This window comes from Phocoena phocoena, chromosome 1 (genome assembly GCF_963924675.1).
Source record: "Phocoena phocoena chromosome 1, mPhoPho1.1, whole genome shotgun sequence".
Lineage (NCBI taxonomy): Eukaryota > Metazoa > Chordata > Mammalia > Artiodactyla > Phocoenidae > Phocoena > Phocoena phocoena.
In genome coordinates, this window is record NC_089219.1 from 125,136,469 (window position 1) to 125,158,761 (window position 22,293).

A 22,293-nucleotide genomic window follows, 5' to 3' on the forward strand; every position below is an offset into this window, starting at 1 on the left:
AAGAATAATAAAATTCCTCCCATTGAGAAAGTTAACTTACTGAAAAGAGAAGACAGATACACAAGCCATTTATAAGAGCATGGAATACAGTTTTAATAAATATATGAAATAAATACAATATTATATATGTATATATGTGTATATATACACACACACACAAAGTTGTGCATACTGAGGTAATGCTAAAGTGATTATAGTGACTGTTTCACAGTTACATCAGTTTTCCTTTGAAATTTGCATTATTCTTTCCTAGCTGTTTACCAAAAATTTGTAAATGGTGGAAAATCTTCCTTCTGACTTTTCTCTAAGTAATTTTGATAGTTCCTAACTTCCTGAGCACCATCTTGATTAAATCTTGAACTACCTATATAAAATGTACTTTTCATTTCTGTACCTTTCTAAGGGCTGTTCATCCTTCAGAAAACTGCCCATTTATCTTACTTCTAAATTTGGAGGAATGGGTATGTTAACTTTTATTCTAAAGAGAAAGTTAAAGAAATTTTGCTTCTTCAGAACATGAAAAGAATAATTTACCAGCTTATAAATAGGCATATGAATTTTGAGAATTTCTATTTCCAAAGGGACAAAGAATTTCAAAGCTCAACTGTAAAAATACCATTTGGTTCTTAGAATCTAAGGAAACATTTCACACTTGGATGAAATGCCCAACTAAAAGGATGCACGTCTTAAAGGTCATTAAGAAACCCAGTCAAGATTAGTTTGGTTAGGCTAGAGATGGTCCCAAAATTGAAAATGGTAAAAGAGTATATACTTAGATCTGTACTTTAATTTGTATGAAGAATTACATAGTGGATCTCATATTTTTCTTGCCACACATTGAATTTTTTAAACGAAACCTAAAAAGTTTATAGCTAAGCCATTTTCAACGCATTTAACAAAAATATCAAAACAGTTCTTTGTAACACAAAGTTATGATTTTTAATAAAGATTTGCATTCTTATAATTTGGTTAAATAAATATGACCCAGGTTTTCATTTCTGAGCTGAGAACAAGCATGAGAAGGAAATGTCTTAGAAAATAAAGGCCTTAACAACTAACATAGGTATTTTAAAATGGAATGCTCTGCTCATTAACTATAGCTAGTCTCGGTATAAGTATAACTGGGACTCTATAGCAGAGGTCAACAGACTTTTTCCTAAAGAGCCAGATAGTAAATATTTTAGGCTTTGTTGGCCAAGAGGCAAAATGGAGGCAGTTATGTAGGCACTTCTATAATCATTTAAAAAATGTAACCATTTACAAATGTAAAAACTGTTATTCTTCTATGGGCCATTAGAATAACAGGCAGCTGGCCAGATTTGCCCCAAGAGCCATAGTTCGCTGATCCCTGCTTTATAGCAAATAAGTCTTATAGAGAGAAACCAAGCTATAGTGTATGGTAAAATGCCTCTATTGACAGATAACCAAAGTTTAAAACAGTGAAATCTATGAATCACCACATTCGGTCCCCTTTAACTTTGTCTACAGCAGGAACACAGAACGTTAAATGGAAACTAAATTGAAGAAAGAAACAATTAATCAAATGTATACTTTCTAATATAGTATAAAAAAAGCAATAAATGAAAGGACTATGTGTTTCTCTTAGTGATTTTATATATTGGATTTAGAAACATAAACAGGTGCCCTTGGAATGAAAGGAAAGTGGTCAGGTATATTATTTAGATGGTCTTCATGTAAACTGTTCTCACAGCGCCAAATCCATCTTCTAGTAAACAGAATGATGGCCTGGCTGATAGCTCTTCCTCTTGCCAAACCCAAGAGGTTTTTTGCTCTCTAAAAAAAAGACAAGTATCTAAGTAAGCTTCCTGAAGAAGTTCTCACATAGTATTGAATAGTTTTTAGTTAATAGACTCAATTAAGATACTGTAAAGATTTTTTATGTAAAGATTAAAGATATTAACTGTATATTGCCTCTTAGTTACTTTTTAAAAAAATATTTATTTGCATAGAAATTTGGTTCCATTTACCTACTCTGGACTTTATGGAACATGGCCTTCATTTTTAAAGCCAAAATTCTTTGCATACTGTAAATTTGCTGTCATCTATTTCATCATCATTATAATCACTTTTTCAGTATTTCTAGCGATTCAAGTTTATTCTTTATTAAAATTGCAGAGGAAAAGTAATCATAGAGAAAGAACTGAACTCCTAGGGAGTTAAAAGCTCTATTATTCTTTGCTTGCTGGTTATACAGTCTTATGGTTAGGACAGATGAGCCAGCTCAGGACCTAATTATTTAGTTCCCAAAGAGCAACTCAGCCCTGGGGAGCTAGTGTGTTCCAGTTGAGGGTATTGATAATATGAATCTGAACCTAACAGGGTTAGCTTCTAATTTTTTTAAAAGATAAAAGGGATTAAGTGCAATGTCTTCCTTCTAATCTGTCTTCAGTGAGGGTTTCTGTTTCCTTAATTTGCTCATACACATTTAGTTGAATGACATATTCTCACATAATACCCTAAGTCACAAAGGGAAACAAAAATATTTTAGATTTAGATGATTAATGATAAAAGTGGTGGCCTTAATGCTTTAAATATTTGGTTCTTTGAAGTCTTTGTGAGTGACTTTAGTTATTGTGTTCCCTTCACTAGATTTAATATCAGAGGAACAACAATAGGTGATAGAATAATGAGGTAATTCAGTATGTTCCTTCATTATTTTACTTTTTCTTTATGATGAATTTGCAGGTCCTCTTTTTCCACAGCTAACCACCTTTCCTATTAACAGTTAATACTTCCTTGAACTTAACTGAACTCTAAGTGCTAAGTATTATAAAGCGGGTTGCTTTTCACAAACTATATTTAGCTGCATGCACTGCATGGGAATAGAATGAAAAGAAATTTCCTGTGTGCAGATATAATTGATGTTCACTTCAAGTGTGTCATATGATAAAGTAACTATAATGTGAAATGATGTATTTTAAATATTAGTTACTTGCTTTGACTATTTTGTTGAAGAATGCAACTTATGTTTTTCTAAAACTTGATTGGAGGTAACAATTAGCAACTTTTTGGTATTATTCAAAAATGCTCCTTTTCCTTGAGATCAGTAACAAAAAATGGACTTGAGTCTAATTCTGTGCATAGTTTTAAGATTCTGATTTTTTTTAAGAAAGCAGTTTTCTCATAAATCGGTTAGTAACTTAGTATCACATGTCAAGTGATACATAACTCTCAAACACTTCTGTAATTTGAAGACTAACAAGGGGGTACATTTTTAAATGTTACTTTAAAGTGAACCTCAGTTCCATTATTCATTTACCCAAAACCTGGGTTACTGACAAAATCGACCTTGTACCTAATTCTAGTGGCACGTGTCTGTTATTTATCATATGTTTCTAAAACAGAGGGGAATATAAAACATAATATAAGGCAACAATCAGAAATGTAAAATTAGTAGAGTTCCTCATGGGGAATACAGAAATGATGAAATAAGCCAGAAATATTGTAGCTACGTAGAAATCCCTGGTTACCTCCCATTCTCACAAGGATTCTCATATAAACATCTCAAAATTGTTTTTGCTTTTGTGCTGGTGTTTATAGACTTTTTTAACATTAAGGTATATTTGGAGTAACTTTTTGCAAATTAGTCTGTTGGTAATTAGCACTTTCTAATTAAATTATAGTAGAATGGAATTCGTTTCAGGGCTTTTTGATTTTCTGACTTATACCCTGCATCCTAAGCACACAAAGCCAATTTCTACTTTTACAGTGAAGATTGCAACCTAAAAGTACCGTGTCGCTCTAAATGAGTTATAGAAAAGCTAAAACGTTGACGTGGAAGGCATTCTGCGTTATGGCTGTTGCCAAGAATTGCTCATACTCTACATCAGCCATGTTCGGAGTGTCTCTGAATACACCTTATGCGTCCATATCTTACTCTGTGCCCTCTAACTGAAACGACCTCCTATAACCATCACCATCATCATTTTGGCCACCTCAACTTTCAACATGAATCTTTTTTTTTTTTAAATATTTATTGATTGATTTTTGGCTGTGTCGGGTCTTAGTTGCAGCACATGGGCTTCTCTCTAGTTGTGGTGCGTGGGCTGCAGAGCACGCGGGCTCAGTAGTTGTGGCGTGCAGGCTCTCTAGTTGCGGCGTGCAGGCTCTCTAGTTGCGGCATGCAGGCTTAGTTGCCCCGTGGCATGTGGGATCTTGGTTCCCCGACCAGGGATCCAACCCGTGTCCCCAGCATTGGAAGGCGGATTCTTAACTACTGGACCACCAGGGAAGTCCCCTCAACATGCATCTTAAGCTGCTCTTTTTTGAAAATTTTCCTGGCTATACATCGCATAATCCCAAGTAGGATTGAACATATCTTCTGTGTGCATTTATATGTATCTGTTATGCTACCTGTAACACTTTATTGTGTATATGTGTGTATATGTTTCCCTATGTAAAATACAAGCACCTTTAAGGCCAGCATACATACATGAATACATAAATAAAAGTTGACAAAGAAGACACCTTTTTATCTAAAACTATAGCTAACTAAATTTTTATTCATATTTCCTTAGATAATCCAGCTTATTGTCTTCTTCCTCCGCTTCCTAAAAGTTGAAATAAATGAAAAGCTATGAATTACTTTTTTAGGAGTCTGACAACATTTCCACACATTTGATGACTTGCTAGAAAGACTCACAGAACTAAGAGTCACTTGTAATCATGGCTATAGTTTATTATGACAAGGGAAAAACCATCAGATGGAATCTGGAAGAATCCAAGCATAAGCTTCCAACATTCTCCCACCCAGTGTGGTCCATGCTCATTCTTCCAGCGATAAAAAGCAGTTAACACTTGTGTAGTGTTTCTGCCCAGAGAAGCCTGCTTAATGAAGACTCGAAATCCAGCAGTTTTATTGGGGCTGATCATATAGGCACCCTCTGCACCCAACCACAACCCCCTAAATTCCAGACCCTGAAGGAAAGTGGGTGTTCACCATGAATCACATTATTTGTACAGACCGTCTAGGCAAGCAGGTACATCAGGGTTCAATGTCTCAGACAGGCAGAACAATGGAGGAAACATTACATAAAGTCCCAGTTCTCTTTAGAGGTAGAAGCATCAGGCCTGCTATCCTTTATTTTTATTTACTAACACATTTTGAGACAAAAAATACAATCTGCCTGCCCCCACCACCACCCAGACACAAAAGGACTAGAAACAGCAAGATTCTCTAGCAACTCATCCACCTCTCTTATTTCGGATACTTGTAAAAGGTATGTGTTGAAATGACTGAAATTCCAATCCAGAGACCTTGTTGGTGACAGTAGATGACTTAGTAACACTAACATGGCTTTTACTATAAACAAGTGCTTTAAAGAACTTAAAAGTATTATTTTTATTTACTTATTTATTTATTTTTCGGTACGCGGGCCTCTCACTGTTGTGGCCTCTCCCATTGCAGAGCAACAGGCTCCGGACGCGCAGGCTCAGCGGCCATGGCTCACGGGCCCAGCCGCTCCGCGGCATGTGGGATCTTCCCGGACCGGGGCACGAACCCGTGTCCCCTGCATCGGCAGGTGGACTCTCAACCGCTGTGCCACCAGGGAAGCCCAAAAATATTATTTTTAGAAACACAAGTAACATATCTTTTCTAAATTTCTATTCATAGATTCATTTGGCCAACAAACTTTGTTTTAATTGATAATTTAAAGGTAAATTTGAGCTTAACTCAGAATAATCACAAACTCTAAATTTGGAGGCTCAAGTCAATGAGGTTTTCTTTCTAAAAACCACTAAGTTAATATGAGATAAATGTATATATAGTATAAATTAAGAGAATTGAACTTCGTATACTGGTATCTAGAGTTAAAATGAACATATTCAGTGAGGCATAAGTAAGTAGAATTTAACTTATTCTTTTGTTTTAATATCTTTTGCCTAGGGAATGTTTCTTTGACACATACCATACCAACTTGGTTCTCGTCCCAAAGTCTTACAGCTGTTCTGAAAATAGAGAAAATATTTATTACAGAAACTCTCCTGTTGCAGGGGGCAGGGGAAGAGGTAGGGATTGAGAATAGCATCCGTATGCTTATAAAAACCTAATATTTTGATCTTTGAATGGAAAAAGTCAATCTCAAGTTTTATAAATAAATGCAAACTCAACTTATTTTTATTTATTTATGTATTGGCTGCATTGCGTCTTCGTTGCTGCGCGTGGGCTTTTCTCTAGTTGCGGCGAGCAGGGGCCGCTCTTCTTTGCGGTGTGCGAGCTTCTCACTGCAGTGGCTTCTCTTTGTTGCGGAGCACGGACTCTAGGCACGTGGGCTTCAGTAGCTGTGGCACGCAGGCTCAGTAGTTGTGGCTTGTGGGCTCTAGAGCACAGGCTCAGCCAGTAGCTGTGGCACATGAGATTTGTTGCTCCCGGACCAGGGCTTGAACCCGTGTCCCTTGTGTTGGCAGGCAGATTCTTAACCACTGTGCCACCAGGGAAGTCTGCAAACTCAACTTATTTTAAGATGGAAAGATTTAATCTTTGATTAAGCCATCTTTTTCTACCCTAATATTTTGTTCTTTTACAAGCTATTTTAATAATATCAATAGTATTGATTATTTTTACCACTCTAGCTATATGTTTTGTTGTTGTTGTTTTTTGGCCACACCACCTGGCATGGGGGATCTTAGTTCCTTGACCAGGGATGGAACACATGCCCCCTGCACTGGAGGCACAGAGTCCTAAGCACTGGACTGCCAGGGAATTTCCAACTCTAGCTATATGTAAATATGTTTTATAAAAGGATTTTTTTTTACCATGTTGAAAACAATGGGCAAAGTAATTCACTTTATATTTTTAGTGCTATTTAAGAATGTCTTTTTGTAGTTCGGCCTAGTTGTCTTTTTAACTACTAAATGTGCCAGTTTAATATCTTTTTTAAAAAACAAGGCTTATAGACTCTTTCTGATTGATGTAACTTTCTAATTTGAGCTTGGAGACATCTTAAGAAATTTTGCTGACCATTTTATAAACAGAATTTTCTAGAATATGAAGTATTAAAAATAAAATATAAAGACTCAGGGAAGAGAAAAGGATCAAAATGTAAAGTCAGGAATCTAGGTTTTATTTTCTTAGGTCAAATGTACTTCTGTCAGATTCACTGTCTTTTTTTCCCCATCTATTAAATGCTATTTTCAAAATAAAATAATAGCTAATACTTTGAGATGTTTTTACTTTGAAATTCCCAGATAATCAGTTTTGTATTGATTAGTTAATTCAATAAACTATATGAACCAGACACTGTCGTGGATGCTGGTGATATAAGGATAATGAAATCACATTCTCTCTGAGCTGTTGGTTCAGTGAGATACACAGACACGCATAAATAATTACAACACAGTGATTGCAGTGATAGAGCCTTGCATAGGCAATGGGATTATTAAGGGCCTAATCTGAGGAAAGGGAGAATTGTATTTTTATAATTCTTGGTTTGTGACACACTATCATTGTTGATTCATGGTTGGCTCATTTTCTTTATTATTTATTAATGTAATAAATACCCATGAACCCACCACCCAATCCAAGAACTAGAAAACTGCTAGTACCTTAGATCTACCTATACTCCTCCTCATTCTGTCCCCCTGCCCACTATACCAGTGGTAATCATTCATCTGAATGTTATGTGTATCGTGCCTTGCTTTAAAAAACAAAGAATTACCAGATAATTACCAGATGTAAATGCAAAAACAATGTATTATTTAATTTATCTTACCCACTTTTGAACTTTATAAAAAAGGATATCTCACTATAAATGGGACTTGCTGTCTTTTATTCCAGTCAACAATATGTTACCAAGATTGATCCATGCTGTTATGTATAGCTGTTGCTCAATCAGCTTTACTGCTGTATTATAAGTTATTGTATGACTCTACCATAATTTATCCTTTTTCCTGTTAATAGGCATTTAGGTTGTTTCCAGTGTTGACATGAAACAAATAGACTGCTAGATATTTCTCTAGCAAAGATGCGTTTATTTGGGATCAGTCAGAGAATTGCAGTTTGGAGTCTGCAACCATGATGAGCTACACTCAGGTGTCTCCCCCTCCCCCACCCCACCCCCACAAGGGAAGGATAATGCTTTCATAGAGAGGAAAAGGAAGGTGAGAGGGCTATGGTAAATAAAGAGTACGGGTTTTCATTGGCTGAGTCTTTTTCAGGAAAGAAGAGATGTCTTCCTTCTTCCTATTGGGCTCTGCTGTAGTCGCAGGACATGAGATCTCCCCCTTACAAACTCCCAACTGTATTTAATTCAAATTTCTGTGTTTTAATTTTTAACATTTCCCCCTTTTGATCAAGACCTTTCTCTGAAAGCATTGCTGATCAAGAGTCACGTTTTCTAGTTTTAGCTTTTTGTCCTTCAGTATCATGAAGGACTTTTGCTGGGTGTAGCATCTCACGCTGGAGAGAAAGTGCACAGATTAGAAGCCTATTAAGGTCACATTTGAGTAACAAGGAAGGAGGGGTAGCAGGGAAAACTCTAAGGTACTTTATGTCTAAAGGCCATATGTTATCAAGATCATAGACATTGGAGATCACCTGAAGCATTATGTCATCATCAAAGGTTTAGCAACAGACTTCCAACAAGCATTTTCTGGATATCTGGGGAAAACTGTTTCATCAGATGTCATCTGCGTCAATTCCAGGAAATCTTTTCTTTCAGGTCACCAGATTATGTGCAGGTCCAGTCAGGGTTTGGTGCTTTCTGTAGGTGTCTCATGTGACTCTAAGAGTCTATTCCTTGGGAGTTTGGCAGCACAAGGGTTGGTTAGCAGTACTCGATAGGGGCCTTTCCAGCAGGGTTGAAGAGAGTTCATCTGGAAGTGTCTTTTTTAAAAGACAAAATTTGCAGATTGCAAGGTGTGATGTTTCAAGTTTTTGTCTCCCAAGGGCACACTGTGAAAAGATTGATCTGTCAAAACTTTTTTTTTTTTTTTTTTTTTGGCCGCACCACACGGCTTGCAGGATCTTAGTTCCCTGACCAGGGATCAAACCCGGTCCCCCTCCAGTGGAAGCATGGAGTCCTAACCACTGGACCACCAGGGAATTCCCAAAACATTATTTTCAATAGAAGCAATTAGGCTTTTGCAATATTAGAGTATCTCTCCTTTTATCAGTTTTAGGTCAAAAGAAGCAGGAGCCAAGTGCATTGGGCATCTTGTGATTATCTCAAAGGCTAAGGGTTTATGAGTTCCAAAAGGGGTGGACCTGAAATTTAGAAGGACCAGCCGCAATGCTTTTGGCCAAGGTATTTGGAGGGCCTTTACAAATTTTGACAGTTGAATCTTAATACCAGTAGTGTGTTCCGACTAAACCAGAGGATTGTGGGTGGTAAGAACAGTAATAGTGTTGTAAAACTAGCCAAACAGCATAGACATTTTGAAGCACCTGGGCAATCACTGTGAAGTTAAAGAAGATTTCCCCAGGTAGGGATAATCTTTTCCAAAAGAAATTTATCCTCAGAAAAGGCAGTAACCTGTCTGCAAGGGAAGGCTTTGGTCCAGTGTGAAAACATACAGACCGTAACTGAAACATATTTATATCCATTAGATGGAGTAAATTGTGTGAAATCCATTTGCTGGCTCTCTAATGGTCCATTAGGCAGTTTTAAATGTCTGGGAACAGTATGAACAGGCTTCCCTGGGTTGTACTTTGGAAAAGTGGGACAAGTGAGATATTTTTGCAACCTTATTAATGTTTCCCCATCAATACTGATTCATAAAGACTAACATTTTTTTAGTAGATTAATGATTTAATGCATGTACAGTGGTGAGAAGTGGGAATTTTAGACTCCAGGGTAAAACTGGGTTCTTACTTGGTCCAAACCAGAGCTTTCTGTTTTTTATCACACCAACAGTTGTTGAATTTCCAATCTTTTTTTTTTTTTTTTTTTTGCGGTACGTGGGCCTCTCACTGTTGTGGCCTCTCCCATTGTGGAGCACAGGCTCCGGACGCGCAGGCTCAGCGGCCATGGCTCACGGGCCTAGCTGCTCCGCGGCATGCGGGATCTTCCTGGACCGGGGCACGAACCCGCGTCCCCTGCATCGGCAGGCGGACTCTCAACCACTGCACCACCAGGGAAGCCCGAATTTCCAATCTTGTTTTCCGTTTTCTGAGGCCAATTGTTGGGATTCTCTAGCCAGTTTTTCTAAATTATCATTTGGAGAAATATCCCTTTGGACTATGACAGTGGTTTGGCTACTGTTGGTTCCTTTAAGGGCAGCCTTCCTTTCAGAAATATCGGCAAGGTGATTTCCCTTGGCGTCCAGAGAGTCAAGTTTAGAATGCCTCAGAATCTTAATAATAGCTGAAAGTGGGAGGTAAGAGTATTGCATTCATAATTTCTGAACATAGGGGCCATTTTAAAATTTTATGTCCACCGGAAGTAAGGAAGCCACATTGCTTCCATAACATTCCAAAATCATGAGCTACTCCAAAAGTATATCTACTATTAGTATTGAGTTGGCTAAAAAGTTTCTTTCTGTTTTAAGTAAAAATAAAAGACATTTTTCATTTTCATCAAGAATTTTATTGAACAACATATTCACTAACTGAATGAACTTTTTTGGCCAACTCAAATGTAATATTGGCAGTTTTATCCTTGGCTAAAGTACAAGCCTGTGTAAGGGTGTATAATTCAGCCTGTTGGGTCAAAGTAGCCATAGAAAAAGATGCTGCCTCAACAACACTAAAAGGAATTGGAGTAACATACCCAGCACAGTATTCGCCATTGTCATCTTTTAAAGAACCATCAGTGAGCCGTGAGAAGTCGGCATTATTACCTGATGGAATTTCCTGTAGGTCGTCACGAGGAGTCAGGAGTTAGTTCATCAGCATTAAGCAGTCATGAGGGACTTTGAAAATGATGGAGGGGAGAAGAGTAGCCAGGATAAGGTATTACAACGTAGAAGAATGGTGTGAAGGGCAGCTAACAAAAGGATTTAACAGGAGGTGAGGTAGCTGGCAGAGAAATGTTGAGTGTGATGAGAATTCAGGAGAGCTTCTACTGCATGAGGTACAAAAATGGTTAAAGCGGATCCCATAATGATTTTCTCAGTGGCCTTAACCAAAAGGGCAGGGGCCTTAATAGCTCTAAGGCAAGGGGGGGTATCCCTGTGCCACAGGGTCCAGTTGCTGGCTGTAATACCCTATGGGGCGATGTTTTTTGGTCAGCACCCCAAGGGCATTTCCTTTCTTTTCATATACAAAAAGAAAAAGGGGGATGTGGTAATTGGGATGCCCAAAGACGGGTGGGTTCATCAAACTCTCCTTTAAGGCCTTTAAAGTCTATGTTGTCTCCTTCTTCGCATAAAATTGGGCCAGGGTTGTTATTGTTAAGGAAAACATAGAAATTTGGCCATAAGAGAGAAATTTGGAATCCAGTTTCATCAATAACCAACCAAACAAAGAAAACCTCACAGTTGGCACTAGGTTTTGAGTTTTGGGAAACTTAGGACATCATGAAGTCTGTCAAGGTCTAGGTTTAGCCCTCGTTCTGATATCAGATGCCCTAAATGTTGAATCTGGGTTTGGGCAAACTGCAATTTTTCTTTGGCAACTTTAAGCCTTTAAGGCTAAAAGCTTTAGCAAGTGAATACTGTCTTCCTTTGAGGAGGTTTGAGAAGGAGAGCAAAGAAGCAAATCATCCACATATTGCAAAGTAGAACCTCTAGGGAACTTTTCTGTTTTGTTTTGTTTTTTATTGGAGTATAGTTGATTTACAATGTTGTGTTAGTTTCAGGTGTACAGTAGAGTGAATCGGTTATATCTACTCTTTTTTTTTTTTAGATTCTTTTCCCAGATAGGCCATTCAGAGTATTGAGTAGAGTTCCCTGTACTATACAGCAGGTTCTTATTAGTTATCTATTTTATATACAGTCGTGTGTATATGTCAGTCGCAGTCTCCCAGTTTATCCCTCTCCATCCTTGTCCTTTGGTAACCATAAGTTTGTTTACTACATCCGTGACTCTACTTCTGTTTTGTAAATAAGTTTCTAGGGAACTTTATATCAGCCTTCAGAATTTGTGATAAATAAGAACTCTTAGTAAAACGCTGAGGCATTACTGTCCAGGTAAAGATTTTTTGTTCCTAAGTGAAGGCAAAAAGGTATTAGCTAGCTTCATCACCTGGAATACTAAAGAATGCACTGCATAAATCAATTACAGTAAAAAAAAAAAAATTGCTTCCGGCAGGAATGGCTGTTAGTAAGGTATGAGTGTTAGGAACAACAGTGTCAAGGGATGACAGTGTTATTTACTGGTCAGAGGTTCTGGACAAACCTTCACCCTCAGCCCTTACGTTTTCTCACCAGAAGAATGGGAGAGTTATAGGGGCTAGTATAAAGGGTAATGAGACCTTGAGCCTTGTAATCTTCTATTATGGGTTTCATGCCTTGAAGGGCTTCTATACTTAAAGGATATTAATTAATTCTGGGAAGAGTTTTGAGGGACTTATTTGAATTTTGATGGGAGGTGCACTGTGAATTTTGCCAACATCAGTTTGCCCATAAGGAAGGTGGTAGTTGATTCAATAGGGACAAATGGTCAGTGTTTCCAAGACTCTGCTCTACTTCTATTAGAAACTAAACAAATAAAAGATGTCAAAGGAGCATTTAATTCACCTGGTGGGTTACTTTGATGACTACTATCAATTTCTAGAATTATTCCTCCCTTTTGGGAGAAATAAATTCCAGCATGATACTTCTCTAAGAAGTCTTAGTTTAATAAATGGGTAGGGGTAGAGGGATAGAGGAACTAAGGAGAATAGGGCATGTATCTCTCAAACACCTAAACAAGAAGGAATAGATTCAGAGGCAGGAACCCCCTTGAGGTTCATTAGAGATCCCCACTATTTGAATTATTACTCCGAGGCAGAGGCTGTTTTATAGTAGTGGGCTGAGCACTGAGTGTGGCTTTGGTGTCAGGCCTGGAAGAGATTCCCCAATCTGGAGAAATGTTTCTCCAAGTCAATTAAGAGGGAGGATCGGGAAAAGCCAAAATTCCTCTGAGCTCCCATCTTTGAGAATTGGGAGGACATTGCAAAGGCTGATTAGAGGGCTGAAGGTGCTTAAAGCACTTAGTTTGTAACAGTCTCTTTTCCAGTGTCAGGATGCAACATTAGAAACAGAAGGTAGAATGGTAGTTGCCAGAGGTTGGGATAAGGGAGAATAGGAGAATTGTTCAATGGACACAGAGATTCAGTTTTGAACAAAAAATTACATTCCAATCACAGTGTATACATATTCACCAAAAAAAACAGCTTTGGCAAAAGGTTATACACTGTTAAAATGCCCTTATATAAGCTGCCTCTTTTGTTTGTACGCTGTTTGGGATTCTGATTTAATTTTCTAAGACATAACAGCATATCTGTTTTCATTAAACAGTAGATATTTGTTGCATGAGTGAGTAAATCAATTTTTTAAGCAGTGGGATGCTATAGAAATTATTCCAACTTGGGAGAAACATGACTAGATTTATGTCTTAGATCATTTTGGGAGCTTCATAGATGGCTGATTGGAAGGGAGTAAAATTGAAAACAGCAAGACTACATAAAAGGTTATTGCAGTAGGCCAGGTGAGAGATGATGAGGGGTCCAATCTAAGGTGATAGCAGTGGGAAATGAGAAGAGTGGACAGATGTATGTATGTATGTAATCATACATTTATTTAAGGGATGGTTTGTTTAATGCCTGTCTTTCTCCGTATTCTCTAAATGTTTTCGTTCAGTATAATATAGTCAATGCCTAATTGTCTCCAATTATAATAGTGGATTCACCTATTTCTCCTTGCAGTTCTATCAGTTATTGTCTCACGTATTTTGACCCTCTGTAGTTAGACATGCACATTAAGGATTGTTATGTCTTCATGAAGAGTTGATTCCTTTATCATTATGTAATGCTCTTTTTTACCCCTGATAATTTTGCCTACTTTGAAGTCTACTCCCTCTGAAAAAATTATAGTTAACCCCTGCTTTGTTTTGACTAGTGTTAGAATGGTATATATATTTTTTCATTCATTTACTTTTACTCTATGGGAGTCTATATTTAAAGTGAGTTTTTTTGTAGACAACAGATAGTTGGGTCATATTGTTTGATCCACTCTGACAATCTCTGTCTTTTGATTAGTATATTTAGAACATTGGCATTCAAAGTGATTATTGATATAGTTGGATTAATGTCTACCATATTCATTGGTGTTTTCTATTTCTTGCCCTTGTTGTTTGTTCCTATTTTGGTCTTCCACTCTTTTTTTGCCTTTTGTGGTTTTTTTTCTTTTTAAACATCTTTATTGGAGTATAACTGCTTTACAGTGGTGTGTTAGTTTCTGCTTTATAACAAAGTGAATCAGCTATACATATACATACATCCCCATATCTCCTCCCACTTATGTCTCCCTCCCACCGTCCCTATCCTACCCCTCTAGGTGGTCACAAAGCACTGAGCTGATCTCCCTGTGCTATGCGGCGGCTTCCCACTAGCTATCTGTTTTACATTTGGTAGTATATATATGTCAATGCCTCTCTCTCACTTCTCAGCTTACCCTTCCCCCTCCCCGTGTCCTCAAGTCCATTCTCTACGTCTGCATCTTTATTCCTGTCCTGCGCCTAGGTTCTTCATAACGATTTTTTTTTTTTTAGCTTCCATATATATGTGTTAGCATAGGGTATTTGTTTTTCTCTTTCTGACTTACTTCACTCTGTGTGACAGACTCTAGGTCCATCCACCACACTACAAATAACTCAATTTCATTTCTTTTTATGGCTGAATAATATTCCATTGTATATATGTGCCACATCTTCTTTATCCATTCATCTGTCAGTGGACACTTAGGTTGCTTCCATGTCCTGGCTATTGTAAATAGAGCTGCAATGAACACTGTGGTACATGACCCTTTCTGAATTATGGCTTTCTCATGGTATATGCCCAGTAGTGGGATTCCTGGGTCATATGGTAGTTCTAATTTTAGTTTTTTAAGGAACCTCCATACTGTTCTCCATAGCTGCTGTATCAATGTACATTCCCACCAACAGTGCAAGAGGGTTCCTTTTCTCCACACCCTCTCCAGCATTTATTGTTTCTAGATTTTTTGATGATGGCCATTCTGACTGGTGTGAGGTAATATCTCAATGTACTTTTGATTTGCATTTCTCTAATGAGAGAGTGACATTGAGCATTCTTTCATGTGTTTGTTAACAATCTGTATATCTTCTTTGGAGAAATGTCTATTTAGGTCTTCTGCCCATTTTTGGATTGGGTTGTTTGTTTTTTTGATATTGAGCTGCATGAGCTGCTTGTAAATTTTGGAGATTAATCCTTTGTCAGTTGCTTCCTTTGCAAATATTTTCTCTCATTCTCAGGGTTGTCTTTTCATCTTGTTTATGGTTTCCTTTGCTGTGCAAAAGCTTTTAACTTTCATTAGGTCCCATTTGTTTATTTTTATTTCCATTTCTCTAGGAGGTGGGTCAAAAAGGATCTTGCTGATGTATGTCATAGAGTGTTCTGCCTATATTTTCCTCTAAGAGTTTTATAGTGTCTGGCCTTACATTTAGGTCTTTAATCCATTTTGAGTTTATTTTTGTGTATGGTATTAGGAAGTGTTCTAATTTCATTCTTTTACATGTAGCTGTCCAGTTTTCCCAGCACCACTTATTGAAGAGGCTGTCTTTTCTCCATTGTGTATTCTTGCCTCCTTTATCAAAACTAAGGTGACCGTATGTGAGTGGGTTTATCTCTGGGCTATCTATCCTGCTCCGTTGAGCTATATTTCTGTTTTTGTGCCAGTACCATACTGCCTTGATTACTGTAGCTTTGTAGTACAGTCTGAAGTCAGGGAGCCTGATTCCTCCAGCTCCATTTTCCTTTCTCAAGATTGCTTTGGCTATTCGGGGTCTTTTGTGTTTCCAAACAAATTGTGAAATTTTTTGTTCTAGTTCGGTGAAAAATGCCACTGGTAATTTGATAGGGATTGCATTGAATCTGTACACTGCTTTGGGTAGTATAGTCATTTTCACAATGTTGATTCTTCCAATCCAAGAACATGTTATATTTCTCCATCTGTTTCTATCATCTTTAATTTCTTTCATCAGTGTCATAGTTTTCTGCATACAGGTCTTTTATCTCTTTAGGTAGGTTTACTCCTAGGTATTTTATTCTTTATGTTGCAGTGGTAAATGGGAATGTTTCCTTAATTTCTCTTTGAGATTTTTCATCATTAGTGTCTAGGAACGCGAGAGATTTCTGTGCATTAATTTTGTATCCTGCTACTTTACCAAATTCATTGATTAGCTCTAGTAGTTTTCTGGTAGCGTCTTTAGGATTCTGTATGTATAGTATCATGTCATCTGCAAACAGTGACAGCTTTACTTCTTTTCTGATTTGGATTCCTTTTATTTCTTTTTCTTCTCTGATTGCTGTGGCTAAAACTTCCAAAACTATCTTGAATAATAGTGGTGAGAGTGGGCAACCTTTTCTTGTTCCTGATCTTACTGGAAATGGTTTCAGTTTTTCACCATTGAGAACAGTGTTAGCTGTGGGTTTGTCATATATGGCCTTCATTATGTTGAGATAAGTTCCCTCTGTGCCTACTTTCTGGAAGGTTTTTATCATAAATGGGTGTTGGATTTTGTTGAAAGCTTTTTCTGCATCTATCGAGATGATCATATGGTTTGTATTCTTCAATTTGTTAATATGGTGTATCACATTGATTGATTTGCATATACTGCAGAATCCTTGCATTCCTGGGATAAACCCCACTTGATCATGGTGTATGATCCTTTTAATGTGCTGTTGGATTCTGTTTGCTAGTATTTTGTTGAGGATTTTTGCATCTATGTTCATCAGTGATATTGGTCTGTAGTTTTCTTTTTTTGTAGTATCTTTGTCTGGTTTTGGTATCAGGGTGATGGTGGCCTCATAGAATGAGTATGGGAGTATTCCTCCCTCTGCTATATTTTGGAAGAGTTTGAGAAGGATAGGTATTAGCTCTTCTCTAAATGTTTGATAGAATTTGCCTCTGAAGCCGTCTGGTCCTGGGCTTTTGTTTGTTGGAAGATTTTTAATCAGAGTCTCAATTTCAGTGCTTGTGATTGGTCTGTTTATATTTTCTATTTCTTCCTGGTTCAGTCTCAGAAGGTTGTGCTTTTCTAAGAATTCGTCCATTTCTTCCAGGTTGTTCATTTATTGGCGTAGAGTTGCTTGTAGTAATCTCTCATGCTCCTTTGTATTTCTGCAGTGTCAGTTGTTCTCCTTTTTCATTTCTAATTCTATTGATTTGAGTCTTCTCCCTTTTTTCTTGATGAGTCTGGCTAATGGTTTATCAATTTCACTTATCTTCTAAAAGAACCAGCTTTTAGTTTTATTGATCTTTGCTATTGTTTCCTTCATTTCTTTTTCATTTATTTCTGATCCGATCTTTATGATTTCTTTCCTTCTGCTAACTTTGGGGTTTTTTTGTTCTTCTTTCTCTGATTGCTTTAGGTGTAAGGTTAGGTTGTTTATTTGAGATGTTTCTTGTTTCTTAAAGTAAGATTATATTGCTATAAACTTCCCTCTTAGAACTGCTTTTGCTGCATCCCATAGGTTTTGAGTCATCGTGTTTTCATTGTCATTTGTTTATAGGTATTTTTTGGTTTCCTCTTTGATTTATTCAGTGATCCCTTGGTTATTAAGTAGTGTATTGTTTAGCCTCCATCTGTTTGTATTTTTTGCAGATTTTTTCCTGTAATTGATATCTAGTCTCATAGCATTGTGGTCGGAAAAGATACTTCATACGATTTCAGTTTTCTTAAATTTATCAAGGCTTTATTTGTGACCCAAGATATGATCTGTCCTGGAGAATGTTCCATGGCTACTTGAGAAGAAAGTGTGTTCTGTTGTTTTTCATTGGAATGTCCTATAAATATCAATTGAGTTCATCTTGTTTAATGTATCATTTAAAGCTTGTGTTTCCTTGTTTATTTTCATTTTGGATGGTCTGTCCATTGGTGAAAGTGGGGTGTTAAAGTCCCCAACTATGATTTTGTTCCTGTCGATTTCCCCTTTTATGGCTGTTAGCATTTGCCTTATGTACTGAGGTGCTCCTATGTTGGGTGCATAAATATTTACAATTGTTATATCTTCTTCTTGGGCGATCCCTTGATCATTATGTAGTGTCCTTCTTTGTCTCTTATACTAGTCTTTATTTTAAAGTCTATTTTATCTGACATGAGAATTGCTACTTCAGCTTTCTTTTGATTTCCTTTTGTGTGGAATATCTTTTTCCATCCCCTCACTTTCAGTCTGTATGTGCCCCTAGGTCTGAAGTGGGTCTCTTGTAGACAGCATATATATGGATCTTGATTTTGTATTCATTCAGCCAATCTGTGTCTTTTGGTTGGAGCATTTAATCCATTTACATTTAAGGTAATTATCGATATGTTTGTTCCTATTCCCATTTTCTTAATTGTTTTGGGTTTGTTATTGTAGGTCTTTTCCTTCTCTTATGTTTCCTGCCTAGAGAAGTTCCTTTAGCATTTGTTGTAAAGCTGGTTTGGTGGTACTGAATTCTCTTAGCTTTTGCTTGTCTGTAAAGGTTTTAATTCCTCTATCGAATCTGAATGAGATCCTCGCTGGGTAGAGTAATCTTGGTTGTAGGTTTTTCCCTTTCATCACTTTAAACATGTCCTGCCACTCCCTTCTGGCTTGCAGAGTTTCTGCTGAAAGATCAGCTGTTAACCTTATGGGGATTCCCTTATATGTTATTTGTTGTTTTTCCCTTGCTGCTTTTTATATTTTTCTTTGTATTTAATTTTTGATAGTTGATTAATATGTGTCTTGTCATGTTTCTCCTTGGATTTATCCTGTATGGGGCTCTCTGCACTTCCTGAACTTGATTAACTGTTTCCTTTCCCATATTAGGGAAGTTTTCAACTATAATCTCTTCAAGTATTTTTTCAGTCCCTTTCTTTTTCTCTTCTTCTTCTGGGACCCCTGTAATTCGAATGTTGGTGCGTTTAATGTTGTCCCATAGGTCTCTGAGACTCAATTCTTTGCATTCTTTTTTCTTTATTCTGCTCTGCAGTAGTTATTTCCACTATTTTATCTTCCAGGTCCCTTATCCGTTCTTCTGCCTCAGTTATTCTGCTATTGATTCCTTCTAGAGAATTTTAAATTTCATTTATTGTGTTGTTCATCATTGTTTGTTTGCCCTTTAGTTTGTCTACATCCTTGTTAGACATTTCTTGTATTTTCTCCATTCTGTTTCCAATATTTTGGCTCATCTTTACTGTCATTACTCTGAATCCTTTTTTAGGTAGACTGCCTGTTTCCTTTTCATTTTTTAGGTCTGGTAGGTTTTTATCTTGCTCCTTCACCTGCTGTGTGTTTCTCTGTCTTCTCGTTTTGCTTAACTTACTGTGTTTGGTGTCTCCTTTTTGCAGGCTATAGTTTCGTAGTTCCTGTTGTTTTTGGTGTCTGCCCGCAGTGGCTAAGGTTGGTTCAGTGGGTTGTGTAGCCTTCCTGGTGGAGGGGACTAGTGCCCTCATCTGGTGGATGAGGCTGGATCTTGTCTTTCTGGTGGCAGGTCTGTGTCCAGTCATGTGTTTTGTGGTGTCTGTGACCTTATTATGATATTAGGCAGCCTCTCTGCTAATGTGTAGGGTTGTGTTCCTGTCTTGCTAGTTGTTTGGCATAGGGTGTCCAGCAGTGTAGCTTGCTGGTCGTTGAGTGGAGCTGGGTCTTAGCATTGAGATGGGGATCTCTGGGAGAGCTTTCACCGTTTGATATTACATGGAGCTCGGAGGCCTCAGGTGGACCAATGTCCTGAACTCAGTTCTCCCACCTCAGAGGCACAGGCCTGACACCCGGCCGGAGCACCAGGACCCTGTCAGCCACACGGCTCAGAAGAAAAGGGAGAAAGAAAGAAAGAAAAGAAAAGAAAGTTATTAAAATAAAATATAATTATTAAAATAAAAACATATTAAAAAGTGAGAAAAAAAGAAAGAAGAGAGCAACCAAGCCAAAAAACAAATCCACCAATGATAACAAGCTCTAAAAACTATGCTAAAAAAGAAAAAACGGACAGACCCCAGGACAAATGGTAAAAGCAAAGCTACGCAGACAAAATCACACACAGAAGCATACACAAACACACTCACAAAAAGAGAAAAAGGAAAAAAATATATTTATCGTTGCTCCCAAAGTCCACCACCTCAATTTTGGGATGATTCGTTGCCTATTCAGCTATTCCAGAGATGCAGGGTACATCAAGTTGATTGTGGAGATTTAATCCGCTGCTCCTGAGGCTGCTGGGAGAGGTTTCCCTTTCTCTTATTTGTTCACACAGCTCCTGGAGTTCAGCTTTGGATTTGGACCCGCCTCTGTTTATAGGTTGCCTGAGCGTATCTGTTTTTCGCTCAGACAGGACAGGGTTTAAGTAGCAGCTGATTAGGGAGCTCAGGCTCACTCAGGCCAGGGCGGGGGTGGGGGTGGGGGTGGGGGCTTGGGGGAGGGGAAAGGAGGGGCGAGCCTGGGGCTGCAGAGGCTGGTGTGACATTGCAACAGCCTGAGGTGCGCCGTGTGTTTTCCTGCGGAAGTTGGCCCTGGATCACAAGACCCTGGCAGTGGGAGGCTGCACAGGCTCCCGGGAGTGGAGTTGTGGATAGTGACCTGTGCTTGCACACAGGCTTCTTAGAGTCTCATGCCCGTCCCTGGTGTCCACGCTGATAGCTGCAGCTTGCGCCCGTCTCTGGAGCTCGTTTAGGCGGTGCTCTGAATCCCCTCTCCTCACAGACCCCGAAACAATTGTCTCTTGCCTCTTAGGCAGTTCCAGACTTTTTCCCGGACTTCCTCCCGGCTAGCTGTGGCGCACTAGCCCCCTTCAGGCTATGTTCACGCCGCCAACCCCAGTCCTCTCCCTGTGATCCACTGAAGCCCGAGCCTCAGCTCCCAGCCCCCACCCGCCCCGGCGGGGAGCAGACAACCTCTCGGGCTGGTGAGTGCCGGTCGGCAACGAACCTCTGTGCGGGAATCTCTCTGCTTTGCCCCCCGCACCCCTGTTGCTGCGCTCTCCTCCGCGGCGCCGAAGCTTCCCTGCTCCGCCACCCGCAGTCTCCGCCCGCGAAGGGGCTTCTTATTGTGTGGAAACCTTTCCTCCTTCACGGCTCCCTCCCACTGGTGCAGGTCCCGTCCCTATTCTTTTGTCTCTGTTTATTCTTTTTTCTTTTGCCATACCCAGGTACGTGGGGACTTTCTTGCCTTTTGGGAGGTCTGATGTCTTCTACCAGCGTTCAGTAGGTGTTCTGTAGGAGTTGTTCCACATGTAGATGTATTTTTGATGTATTTGTGGGGAGGAAGATGACCTCCATGTTGTAATCTTCCGCCATCTTGAAGGTCACCTTTTGTGGTTTTAATTCAGCATTTTATATGATTCCATTTTCTCTCCTTTCTTAGCATAGCATTTATATTTCTTTTTTTACTTTTTAGTGGTTGCCCTAGAGTTTGCAATATAAATTTACAGCTAATTCAAATAACACTATATTGCTTCATAGGTAGTGTGAGTACCTTATAATAACAAAATCCTAATTCCTTCTTTCTGTGCCTTGTATCATTGCTGTAATTCATTTCACTTTAATGTAAGCATACATAAGCACATATATATGTGCATAGATAATGGAATGCTTGTTGCTATTATTATTTTGAACAAAGTGTTATTTGTTAGAATAAGAAAAGTAGAAGCTTTTATTTTACCTTCACTCATTCCTTCTTTGATGCCCTCCTGTTGTTTATGTCAGTTTATGTTTCTGACCTTTATTATTTTCCTTCTCTCTAAAGAACTTCTCTTGCAAGGCAAGTCTATTGGCAACAAATTTCTTCAGTTTTTGTTTGAGAAAGACTTTATTCTCATTCACTTTAGAAGGATAATTTTCCAGTGTACAGAATTCTAGGTTGGTGGTTTTGTCTTGTTTTTTTCTCTCAACACTTTAATTATTTCACTCTGTTCTCTTTTTGTTTCATGGTTTCTGAGGAGAAGTAGGATGTGATTCTTATCTTTGTTCCTTTATAGGTATGATTTTTTTTCTTCAGACTTCTTTCAGGATTTTTTTCTTTATCTTTGACTTTCATATTTTGAAAGTGATATGCCAAAGTATAGTTCTTTTTTGGCATTTATCCGGCAAGGTGTTCTCTGAGCTTCCTGGATCTGTTGTTCAGTGTCTCACATTAATTTGGGGAAATTCTCAGTCATTATTTTTCAAATATTTCTTCTGTTCCTTTCTTCTCACTGTGATATTCCCATTATGCC

The 22,293-nt window shown here is 38.2% G+C and overlaps 1 protein-coding gene across 7 annotated transcripts in view; it reads left to right on the forward strand.

The window, feature by feature from the left end:
- The window catches only part of DCAF6 (DDB1 and CUL4 associated factor 6), a 172,777-nt gene that overhangs the window by 132,131 nt on the left and 18,353 nt on the right, over window positions 1-22,293 (forward strand). For 4 of the 7 annotated variants that reach the window (XM_065874519.1, XM_065874541.1, XM_065874556.1 and 1 more), the window contains one exon: window positions 2,611-2,652. The exons of the other annotated variants lie outside the window; for them this stretch is intronic. In XM_065874519.1, coding sequence (XP_065730591.1) covers window positions 2,611-2,652 — 42 coding nt within the window. The remainder of the gene's footprint in view (window positions 1-2,610; window positions 2,653-22,293) is intronic. 7 annotated transcript variants of the gene reach the window in all.